The sequence below is a fragment of the Vicia villosa genome, linkage group LG6 (genome assembly GCF_029867415.1).
Source record: "Vicia villosa cultivar HV-30 ecotype Madison, WI linkage group LG6, Vvil1.0, whole genome shotgun sequence".
NCBI classification, from domain to species: domain Eukaryota; kingdom Viridiplantae; phylum Streptophyta; class Magnoliopsida; order Fabales; family Fabaceae; genus Vicia; species Vicia villosa.
In genome coordinates this window covers 156,882,019-156,894,272 of record NC_081185.1, presented here as the reverse complement: position 1 = coordinate 156,894,272, position 12,254 = coordinate 156,882,019, and the positions used below count along the sequence as shown (strand labels likewise).

Sequence of the window (12,254 nt, the reverse complement as noted above, 5' to 3'; positions counted from 1 at the left end):
AAAATATTTTTCTCCGTAATATCGTAAAAAAAAAATTATAGATTTATAATAACATAAACTATTATCCTATTCTTTTAATGACTATCATTATTTTAGAAGTAGTATTTCTTGAGCATTATGATAAGACTAATGGCTATGCTAATGCAGATTGGTTAGCACAGATTGAAGTGACAAAAGAAAAAATAAGAGATAAGACTGGTTAGCACAAATTGGTTCGGAGCTCAAGACTTGTGCAATTGATATTGTTATGACAGGTATGGGTCCACCTGCTACAACTATGGTTCCACTATTATTTATTCTTTATGTATTAAATTGTCATAATTACAAAAATAATAATTCTATTGAAGATGGAAAATCATGTATTATGTAAAATTATGTATTAACTTATTATAATTAATTGTGTTTGATGTTTATCTTTAATTGGTGTATAATATTTGATCGTACCTGATCAGAAGAATCTTCGCTGGCTGCTCGGAACTGACTTGATGAACAGGATGGGGGTACCTGCAAGGTTCTCCGATGCTAAAGTCAGCAGCTATCAGAGAGAGAGGGTTTAAGAAGTGAAGAATAGATACCTGACCCTCTAGTGAAAGAGGGTATTTATAGCCCCCAGCGCTGGGCCAAGGTTTCATAATTGGGTCAAAACCAGTTGGAGGCCCACGTGCTAGGAAACTGCCAGAACACCCTCTGCTAGGGCTGAGTCAGCAGGTGACCCACGTCCTGGATGAGCGTGGCGTAGGATTCGGAGGAGGTTGGCCGAATCCTTCGTTGAAGCGTGACACGTGGTCTTCAGGCTTGACTGATTCGTAGCGGTAATCAAGGAAATGGGCCCAAACGTACTGGGCCTGCTCGGCTAGAAAGAAGAGCTGGGCCTGCTCGGCCCAGTCCAGAACAATATTCATTACTTCCTATTATATAATTAGTGTATTTATTTTTATTAGACCCATTTGACAAAAATTAAGATAAATATTAAGATGAAATATATTTTTGGTACGGCTATTAGTTTAATTTAATTTTAAATTTATTCTAAAAAATATGATATACATTGAAATTAAACATGGTTTAAGTAAGTATAATAAATAAAAAATTGAAACATCAAGCGAACTAATTTTATTTAACAAAAGTCAATATATTATATAGTAAATATTGAAATATTGAAAAAATATGTTATTTTATATAAATTTTTGTTATTGAAATATATATTTTCTCTATTTCTTTTTAATTATTTTTTTTATAAATAAAATATTTAAATAAGTATCAATTTTAGAGTTTAGCATAAGAATATTATTATTTTATAAATATGACTTTAATTTTTTGTTGAAAAGGAAGAACTTAATGTAATTAAATTATAAATAGTGAATTTTATTAAAAAAGATAATTAATGTCATAAAGAATAATAAAAGTTATTAATATTGTAACAACAATTTTATGGTATAAATGGAAGAAAATAATAGTAACATAAATTTAAATTTTAATACTATTAATTATAATTTTGTTTATCTTTAATTTATTTTTAATTTATATTTTCATTTATTATTCAGTTTTTTTTTAAATTAATTTTTCATGAACTAATATAAATTGTATATGTGTTATGGCTAAAGATATGTCAGTGGTCATAATATCACCCAGTATAATTAGATGTGACAGAATTGTGAAATCAGTCATAGTCTTTATACTAAAAGCAACATAAAGAATTTTAGTTAGAGTAAGAAATACAAAGGTTGGTGTTGTATAAAAGGCTGATTTTAAATACAACTTTCAATACATTAAATTAAATATATTAAAAACATGATATTATAAAGTGAATAATTAACTAATGTTCATTAAAAAAATATAAATAAAAATAATATTTAAAAAATTTGTATTCATTTAAATTAAAAATCAAATACATAACTTTTCAGATATCCTATTTGTTTATATGATAGATCAAAATTGATTTTGAATCTATAATTATCAAATTAGATATTAATGTATATTTTCATAAAACATCAAATAAATTTATTAAATTATTAATAATTAATATAATAGTTAAATAACTTTTACTTTAAAAATTCAAACATTATACTTCTAACTAAGTTAAATCATTTTTTAGATCTGTTGTAATGTACTAAGTGTTTCAATGGTTCAAATGAACCCTGATAATGTCTTTCGAAAAAATTAGTTAGATGGGTCTATATGAATAGTAATGGTTTAGAAAATAGTCATATGTGACAATACCTTGCTAGTGTGAGCTGCAGTATACTGGGACACGTCTTTGCACTACAACTTGTCTATTTTAATTTTTATATTTTTCACTTTTAATAATAATAAAATATTATATTTTGATGCAAGTTGGAAGGGTTGGACCAACTTTCTATATCTTTCAAATATTGGAAAGTGTATGGCTAAAGGTATGTCAGTGGTCATAATATCACCTAGTATAATTAGATGTGACAGAATTGTGAAATCAGTCATAGTCTTTATACTAAAAGCAACATAAAGAATTTTAGTTAGAGTAAAAAATACAAAGGTTGGTGTTGTATAAAAGGTTGATTTTAAATACAACTTTCAATACATTAAATTAAATATATTAAAAACATGATATTATAAAGTGAATAATTAATTAATGTTCATTAAAAAAATAAAAATAAAAATAATATTTAGTATTCATTTAAATTAAAAATCAAATGCATAACTTTTCAGATATCCTATTTATTTATATGATAGATCAAAATTGATTTTGAATCTATAATTATCAAATTAGATATTAATGTATATTTTCATAAAACATGAAATAAATTTATTAAATTATTAATAATTAAATATAATAGTTAAATAACTTTTACTTTAAAAATTCAAACATTATACTTCTAACTAAGTTAAATCATTTTTAGATTTGTTGTAATGTAGTAAGTGTTTCAATGGTTCAAATGAACCCTGATAATGTCTTTCAAAAAAATTAGTTAGATGAGTCTATATGAATAGTAATGGTTTAGAAAATAGTCATATGTGACAATACCTTGCTAGTGTGAGCTGCAGTATACTGGGACACATCTTTGTACTACAACTTGTCTATTTTAATTTTTATATTTTTCACTTTTAATAATAATAAATTATATTTTATTATATTTCTTATTTATTAAAGAAATAAAAAAAATTAAGTGAAATCAAAGAAAAATTAATACATTCAATCCAATATATATAGAAAGCAATAACTTTAGAAATGATCAAATAAATGTATTTATATATTTCACTTTATTTTGGAAATAGAACATCACAGAAAACAACTCAATTCATTGAAAGTAACCAAAAGTCATCCCTCCCTAAGATAGTTAACTTTATCTGTTTCTTGATTTTGACTACTTGTAGTACCTATTACAGCTATGTTCAAAAGTTGTTAAAAATTTGTTTCAGATGTCAAAAATAACCCATAACTTCCTGCAGTAGGCATTGGAAAATCTCTCAAAATATCAACAATGTGACGAGTTTGTCCTTCCCATTCAGAAGGCATAAATTTGTCCTTCCCAAGCCTATATTTTCACATAACCCAATAATAAAAACTTCTTTAAAAAATTATTCAAAAATTGTGAGTTTTACTTACTGTATGTTTGTACATGAAACAACACCTAAGTTATAATTGTAATACAAAAACTGAAAGTAATGTAAATTACCTAAAGAACTTAGAAACCCATAGATCAAACCTAAAGAACCTGGAAAAAAAAGAGTGAAGTTAAAAACCAAATGGATCTTCTTTGGTATCACATATATGAAAACATCATTAATATTTTTCACATAAAGAATGAAATATTCACAAATTAGTAAACACCATAACAGCAACAATCAGTAAAAATCACATATTTATCATAGAATTAACACTAAAACATACAACGAAAACCAGAAAAATAATTCAAACCAAAATCCTTTTTGTTGAAGAAAAGCATACTAACCTTATGCTGGTTGAAAATAATTCTGATTTCCATTATTATTATGGATCTAGAAAGGAAAAGGCAAATCAAGAGTGTTAGTTAACAAAAACATGTCTAAAATTATGGAAAAACATGTAAACAATTTTGTTAACCAAAGAAAAAACATTAAGCCAAACACTATTTATCATACCACAAAGAAAATATATGTTTAAAAATTAGTTTTAAAATGACTATTCATCTAAACACATAAAATCAAAAAGTATTAACTCAACCCTAAACATAAAAAAAAAATTTTGAAAATGCAAGATTTTAAAACTAAAAGAAGTAAAATACCTTCTTGAGACTGGGGGCCTTCAACCACAACCGCTTTGGTGTAAAGAACCACAATCTAGAGTCATTTATAAATGTTGTTGCTGCACAAAATAATACAAAAAAATCAGATCCGATGTCGGGGATTATCGCTTGTTTCTATTTGATTTTAAAAAAAAGGAAACAGAAGAAAGAGGAAGAAGGAGGAAGAAGTGGAAGGAGGAAGAAGGAAGTAGTGGGTGAGTGAGAAAGAAAAGTAAAAGTTTGGAAAAAGCAAAACAATGAATATTAGATTGTTAAGTTGAGTTCCAAAAAGCAATGGAAGGATGTGTTGGAAAAATAGAACGCCACGTGGAAGCTTGTGAAACCAGCAGGGCAAATTGGTCTTTTCCAGATCAATTCATTTTCTTATATTGTAGATTTTTTGATACAGAATAATAAAATGATAATTATGAGCCAAAGGTCATAAATTTTCTTAAAAAATGATTTTTAGTTTTACTTTTAAAAGTAATTTTATGATTTTATTTTCAAAAATAGTTGATGTTATTTCAAATTCATTTTTTTATAAATTAAAAGATTAACTTTAACATTCATACTATAAATATTCATTATTAAATATTAAGAGAAATAGTCAAAATTAGTAAATTACATAATCTTAAAAAAGATTTTTGTAAAAAGTTATTTAATCCCATTTTTAAATTTATAAAATACCTTAAATATATTTTTACTTAATAAGCAAATACCTAAAATAGTATATTATAAAAAATTTATTTAAATTTATTTATTTTAAATTAAATATATTTTTAAGTAAAATACATAATAGTATAAAAATCTTTTCTTGAAAACAAACTGAAACTAATTAACGGCCCTTTATAGTAATTAATAATTAAGAAAGATAACGATTCTTATACATTAACTGCAAATGATAGCTAAATCATGGCTTACCAATTCTAATATTAAATGCAACATATCCAACAATTACTTTCAATATTCAACTTTAATATATATAATATAAATGACACATAATAAACCGAACAATTCTTACAACCTTATCTCAAACAAAAAGAGTGTTTTGTCTAAAACAGTACCTGCACTATTTGTCATGTGCTCAATTATTAACAAATTCTCATTGTTTCAGTGATTTTAACTTCAAAAAATGAGTTCAAAGACATTGAAGAATATGATGCTATTGTTCATTTTGACTTTGTTGGTTGGTTTGAGTAATGGTGAATGTGAATTCAAAGCAATCTTTAACTTTGGGGATTCAAATTCAGATACTGGTGGATTTTTTGCCGCTTTTCCTGCTGAAGCTCCTCCCTTTGGAATGACTTATTTCAAGAAGCCAGTTGGTAGGGCTTCAGATGGCAGACTCATCATTGATTTCTTAGGTAATATTAATCAAAATGTTTATTTTCATATTATATCATTCCTTTTGATTATGGACATGAAGCCATGATTCATAGAGATATTCTAGCTTCTGGTTCTTCTTTGTTTCTTTTTTCTCTCATGGAGATGGCAAACATTTTTCTATTTTTGATTTTGCAGCTCAGGCTATTGGAATTCCATTTTTGAGTCCATATCTACAATCAATAGGATCTGATTTTCAACATGGAGCAAACTATGCTACATTGGCATCCACTGTGCTTCTTCCTAATACTTCTTTGTTTGTCTCCGGAATTAGCCCTTTCTTCCTTGCTATTCAGTTCAACCAAATGAAGGAATTTGTCACCAAAGTTAAAGAAGCAGATCAAAAAGGTTCAAAAAGGATAGTATAAATGTCACCAATACTTTTTAAGTGATGTGAAAAAATTGCATATGATATTATAGTAATGCACTGGTGTTTTTGGTTGTTGTTCAGATGCGAAACTTCCTTCCGCGGATATCTTTGGAAAATCTCTATACACATTCTATATTGGCCAAAATGATTTCACTTCAAAGTTAGCAGACATCGGAACTGGTGGAGTGGAAGAGTTTCTCCCTCAAGTTGTGTCACAAATTGCTGGAACCATTAAAGTAAGAAAAACTTATGTCTATTAGTTAGTCACGAGACACGACACAAACATAGCATGTGTTGTGTTCTTCTGATATGCGGTGACAAAAATTGATTCTGTAACAACAAATGATTATTAACATGAAGTTTTGCTTACTGAAATTTGTAGGAGCTGTATGACCTTGGGGGTAGAACATTTATGGTGCTTAATCTTGCACCAATAGGCTGCTACCCTTCATTTTTGGTAGAGCTTCCTCATAATAGCACAGACCTTGATGAATTTGGATGCATGGTTTCTTACAACAATGCTGTAGTGAACTATAATAACATGTTGAAAGAGTCGCTGAAACAAACCAGAGAAAGTTTATCAGATGCTTCTGTCATTTATGTAGATACCTACACTGTTCTATTGGAGCTCTTCCAACATCCTTCTTCTCATGGTTCAAACACTCATCTCTTAACTTGGTTTTCCAAAATTTTCTTTTCTTTTAACTTAGTCCCTTATCTTTTATAATTTTTCATGATAAACATATGTTACCTAAACACTTCTGATTGAAAGCGTGTCTGGTGTCAGGCACCAACACCCGTGATTATATTCATTTATGTTATTTCTCAGGTTGATTAGGCTGTTGATTATGTTGTTGGCAAGACATATCTGATGTCTGTGTTAGGACGTGACATTTACGTTTTTTTTTTTTGTTATTTGAAACAGGGCTTGAGTATGGTACAAAAGCATGTTGTGGCTATGGAGGAGGTGAGTACAACTTCAACCCTAAAGTATATTGTGGAAATACTAAAGAGATAGATGGGAAAAAAGTGACAGCAACAGCATGTGATGACCCTTACAATTATGTGAGTTGGGATGGTATACATACCACAGAAGCTGCAAACAAGCTTATAACACATGCTATACTTAATGGATCATATTCTGATCCTCCCTTTCCATTTCAACAACATTGTGATCTTCAACCAATAGGTTGATCCATTTCAACAACATTGTTTCTTATCTCTTTAGTTTTGTTAATTAATAACAAATTGAAGTTCGTCTAACTAGCTATTGATGTTTGCATGTGTTTTGCCAAAAAAACTGAGTGATACTATCATTACAAATCATTAATTATTAAGTTTAAGATATGATATTAAGATTGTGTCTTGTTTGTAAATATCAATAATTTAATTTTGAAAAAGGTAATGGTAATGAAAAATAATTTGGAATTACCCTACACACCAGCATTTCACAAGTAAAAAGAAGAATGGTTTTCATTCAGAATCATAAACATATATATAAGATTTGCTGCATTATTTTCAACAATGAAATGGATTAATACAAGGTTGATACTGATAGAGATTGAGCAATTCTATTCTATATCAAGAAATACAGACTCTCATATAACAAGACATACAGCAAAACAAACAAATGATGAGCAAGGAACATCAACTTGACTTGCTACTAATGCAGTTCTACTCAGTTCCGGCAATTTTCTTTTTCAGTGCCTCAATATCCGTAGCTAGTTCCTTTCTGCTAGACTGTAGAGAAAAACAGTTATATCATCATATATGAGAAATATACTGTCTAAGACACTCGCGATTATAAATAGAACAACGAATCAGATTCTGATTGCAGAAAGAGTATATTCAATGCAAGAAAGTACACATAGACATTCTTATATGGTCTGTCATAATATGTGAGAAATTTATGTTTGGAACCTCAGAAAGACACGTACAAATTTATGCCACTTTGGAATTTTTTCAATTTCTCATTTTTCAGAAAACACCACTACAGTTGTGTAAATTTATGAAGCATTAGCATATTGATGAATGCATATGCATTTGGCATACCTTAAACAGAAGGTACCGGTAGACAAACCATCCAGTGTACCCTAGTCCTACCAACTCCATAATCTTTGGAAGCTGAAAAATAATTAAGAAGCTGTTTCATATTGGTTCAAACTAAAATTGCCTTAAAGAGCATAAAATTGAAGCATTGCATTGATGGAAAAGAAGAGAATTTAATCAAGCAAGAGTGATATGGCTTACCAAGGGGACTGAGTTGATGGCACCTACAAGAATTGAAGATAACCAAACAGCAACTAAACCACCACCACCATACAGAAGCACTGTGGACTTGTTTTCAAGACCATCCCACTGATAATGAAAAATGCAGGAAGATATAATTTCTACTTTGTTAGTAAAACTGTATAAGACATTAGGGTTAGCACCAACACTTCAATTAAAGGTGTATCCAATATCAACATGACTCCAATGTGTCAATGGTTCTGACAGAAAATAAACTCAACATGAAGCAAAATTATGGAAATCGACAAATTATATAAGCTTCTTGCCTTCTCCTTCAAATCGGTAAACAACTCATTGGTATCGAGAGAAGTAGATGTATCATCAGAAGAAGAAGCTCTAGTCTGATGTAGAGAAAACTTCCGCGACTCTAAATTGGAGGAAACAAGAAAATAACTTAGAAATAAAAAGAAATAGATAAAACAAAATAGAATCATAGGAACTACCGGTTTGAAGTGAACATTAAGTGTGTGTTTGATTATGCGGCCAAAAAAATTGATTTTAAGTGAATTGATTTTGTAAAATTGATTCAGGTTAAAAGTGTGTTGAATGTAAAGTGATTTATGTTTGAATAAATTCTTACAAAAGTGAATTGAAGAGTAAATTTCAGCATTAAAAATCACATTTAAACTCAAAAGCTACAAATTCTAGCTTCAAGTAGAATAAATTCTAAAAAGCATAATTAATCCTCCTCAAGAGCAACCAACCAAACATGCCAAAATCATTTCTATACATCCATAATCAACTCTAAGTGCTCTTACTGTAAAACCAAACCAAACCTACACTAAAAGTAGGAAAAAAAAAGGTAGAACTTGAACTTCCATTCTCAAGTATAGGGATTCATCTTAAACTACACATATATAATACTTTGTTTTAATCAAACATGTTAACATTGGTTCCAATTTTATAGATATCAAAATTGATTCTAGAGGTTGTATTTTAGTAGAATTGATTCTCTCTCCATTATCGATTCTAACTTCGGTTTGTAGCTTTTAACTCCAAACATAATTTCAATTCTCTACACTCAAATTTATTGTTCAATTTTCTTATACATACATATACGAATCTAAACCACTTAACATTTAAGTCACTTATAACTAAAATCAATTTTAAGAAATCAATTGATGATTGAATTGAAGCACCTGTTAAGAGTTACACTACAATGAAATTGAGAGAGAAAGAATACCTGAAAATTGTTTAAGGAAAGGGGAAGAAGAAGGAGTGGTGGTGGTGGAGAGGCGAGGAGGAGGGAGATAAGGCAAAGCAGAGCAGCGAGTGGTGGTAGTCAGTAGGCGAGGAAGAGGAGGAACTAACACTGTGCTTGTGCTTGCTGCCATTGCCATTATTATCTCTCTCACTCGTTTTTTCTTCTCTTATCCTTTCTCTCTCTTGTTTCTTGTTGAGATTGAATTTTGAGAAGAAACTTGCTTGTTATCCACACTGTAATGTGTTTTCGAACACAGATTTTCAGTGGTTCACACGTGGATCAATCTCACCTTTTTATTGGTCCATTATCTATCTTCATAATCCAGATTGCAGCTCTTTTTCAAATTTCATTTTTAAACCTTTTTGTTTGGGGTCAATTTTGTTGTTAATCTATTTTAATATATAAAAATCAATTACCACCAAATTCCCTTAATTACCCTAATCACAATCAATTAAAGATGGTTTTGAATACCCCTGAGAGTAATTACACATCTAAACATAATTAAATTGCAGCAGCCCTAATGATTTGAAATCCTTTTATTGGAACACGCTATATTCCATCATCACACGCTTTTAGTTTCTCAAGCATTGGAAAATACACTGTTTTTACTCTGAAAAGACATTGGAAACATATCAAACGTTTCTCATTCTTCTTCTCCTATTCATCTCCTATATTAAATCATCTTCACTTCCTCTCAAAGTTATTTTCGTCTTTCCCTCTTCCACTGTCATCTTCAAAACCGATTCAATTTTGTTTCCCATTCTTATTTTTTTCTTAAATTGTGACTGATCCATTAAAAAGCATCATCATTCAGCATGAGAACCGTAAATTCATCCTTTATCAAAAATATGGCAAACTCTTTCCAATTTCTTCATTTAATTTTGATTGCTTTAAGATTTCTTATTAAAACCCACAACATAATCCCCAACTATTCAAACCTTCTGAAACCCTAATCTTTCATTTTCTCCTCCCAAACCAACAATGCTTTCGAAACCTCCAAAGGTAATTTCTTTAATTTTTTTTTGCTTTTCATCGATCAGATTTTACTTTCTACTTTTTTGAATTGATAAGTCTTTTTAATATATTTTTATCAAAAAAATATTTTTAACGAATTAATGAGAGAAAAATGATTTTTTTTTACTGTTTTGTTTAGACTTAAATATAAGGAAAATGAAGTCTTTATGCTGAGAAATTTGGAGGAATTTGATTTTTGTTAAATGTTGACAGAAAAATCAGTGTTGTACTCAAATGTTGATAATTTTAAAATTAAGGTGTTTGATTTTGAAAATATACTTAATTCCCATTAAATTTAAAATTGTTGATTTCACCTATAGATATCTGGATACCTTAAATATTTTGTTTGGTAAGTTGGTGATTGATGTTGTTACCGTGAGAATTTTGTTATCTTTTTTTCTCACATATTTACTTTTATTTGTTTGTTTGATTTTGTTGTTGTGTTGAATTTACTCAAGTCTTTGTGAGCTGAGTTTGGATCCAGTAATATATCTGATATCACCACAAAATATTCCACTTCTCTATTATTTTTTCTATTATTAAAATTTATAATTACTATTGTGGTACCAGATGTTTTGCGGTATCAAAATTTTGAATAATACAGTCACACTAATATGCAGTTTTATGTTACAGATGTTTTATGTTTCTGAATCATTGTGATTGCTGTAGTGCATGTCAATCTGCTTTGCAAGGAAAGCGTGATCGTTCTTATTACAAGTTATCCATCATTATTCCAGCCTATAGGAATTAATACAGATATATGATTCTATGCATAGCCAACACAGATTCACATTATTATGCCGATTTTCAATGGCCTGTTAATAGTGGTGGATGTTAATAGTGGTGGAGCCTATACGAATTAATGCAGATGGCTTTTTAAATCTTTTGCAAGTTGAAGGCTATTTTTGATTTCTATGATGTGATTATGAATATGATTATTAATATTTCATTACTACAAGTTAAACACCAACATCTTTCAATAAAAATTCCAATTACTCTAATAAAATAATTATTAAATCAATTAAATGATATTTAATATTTTAACTAACCTGATATAAATGAGATGGAATATATAATTGAAGATAAATAAAGAGGTTTAAATATGTTTAATTGTATTGCAACATTGATGTTTTTTATTACATAATTGAGTATAATTATTCTATTATTTTAAGGGATTTTTTCATTACCCTTAAACGTAGTTACAATTTCTAAACGTAGATTTTATGAAAGGATTGTAGTAATATTTTTCTAACCTTAATATTAATTATAATAAAAATATATAATGGGTGGATATGGGATAATGGGAAATGAGTCCCTGTAAAATAATTATTCTATTAATGGGATGTAGTAATATTTCTTTAACCATCTATCAATTTGATTTATTTGTGATATTCTTTTAAAAAAATAATATATTAAGTTCCATTACAAACACTATTAAAATATAATTAATATTATTAAAATTGTATTTTATCAAAATATTTTAATATTATATTTTACGATTTATATTATACATGTATGATTTTAATAAAGTGAGATAAGAGTCAAAATACATTGAATTTTAAATTTATCATAATATAATAGTTAAGCTGAATCCGTTAGATAAGTTAACATATATAGATTGTTGTATAAATATTCATGATGAAAAACTAAAGGACCAATAGAGGTAGATTTTAGTTGTAGGTAGTAATAATTAAACATCATTTTTATTTAGAGAGTTTAAAGAAAATGTCATTGAGAATATGTAGTTTTAGGTGAG

At 28.4% G+C, this 12,254-nt stretch overlaps 2 protein-coding genes and 1 long non-coding RNA gene across 3 annotated transcripts; 1 reads left to right on the top strand and 2 right to left on the bottom strand.

The window, feature by feature from the left end:
- Positions 1-2,860: 2,860 nt before the first annotated feature.
- Positions 2,861-4,476, bottom strand: LOC131610722 (uncharacterized). The gene is made up of 4 exons (XR_009286602.1): positions 4,239-4,476; positions 3,927-3,972; positions 3,651-3,689; positions 2,861-3,509 (listed from the first exon to the last, which is right to left on the bottom strand). It is a non-coding gene; the product is annotated as an uncharacterized LOC131610722 (long non-coding RNA).
- Positions 4,477-5,268: 792 nt separating this feature from the next.
- On the top strand, positions 5,269-7,316 carry LOC131610720 (GDSL esterase/lipase At4g01130-like). The gene is made up of 5 exons (XM_058882744.1): positions 5,269-5,602; positions 5,760-5,969; positions 6,073-6,227; positions 6,374-6,644; positions 6,917-7,316. Exons 1-5 carry the CDS (start codon positions 5,371-5,373, stop codon positions 7,183-7,185), a joined length of 1,137 nt encoding a protein of 378 aa, XP_058738727.1. The 5' UTR covers positions 5,269-5,370; the 3' UTR covers positions 7,186-7,316.
- A 145-nt stretch (positions 7,317-7,461) lies between these two features.
- Positions 7,462-9,701, bottom strand: LOC131610721 (protein CURVATURE THYLAKOID 1A, chloroplastic). The gene is made up of 5 exons (XM_058882745.1): positions 9,464-9,701; positions 8,547-8,647; positions 8,242-8,349; positions 8,044-8,115; positions 7,462-7,731 (listed from the first exon to the last, which is right to left on the bottom strand). Exons 1-5 carry the CDS (start codon positions 9,618-9,620, stop codon positions 7,666-7,668), a joined length of 504 nt encoding a protein of 167 aa, XP_058738728.1. The 5' UTR covers positions 9,621-9,701; the 3' UTR covers positions 7,462-7,665.
- Positions 9,702-12,254: the final 2,553 nt, after the last annotated feature.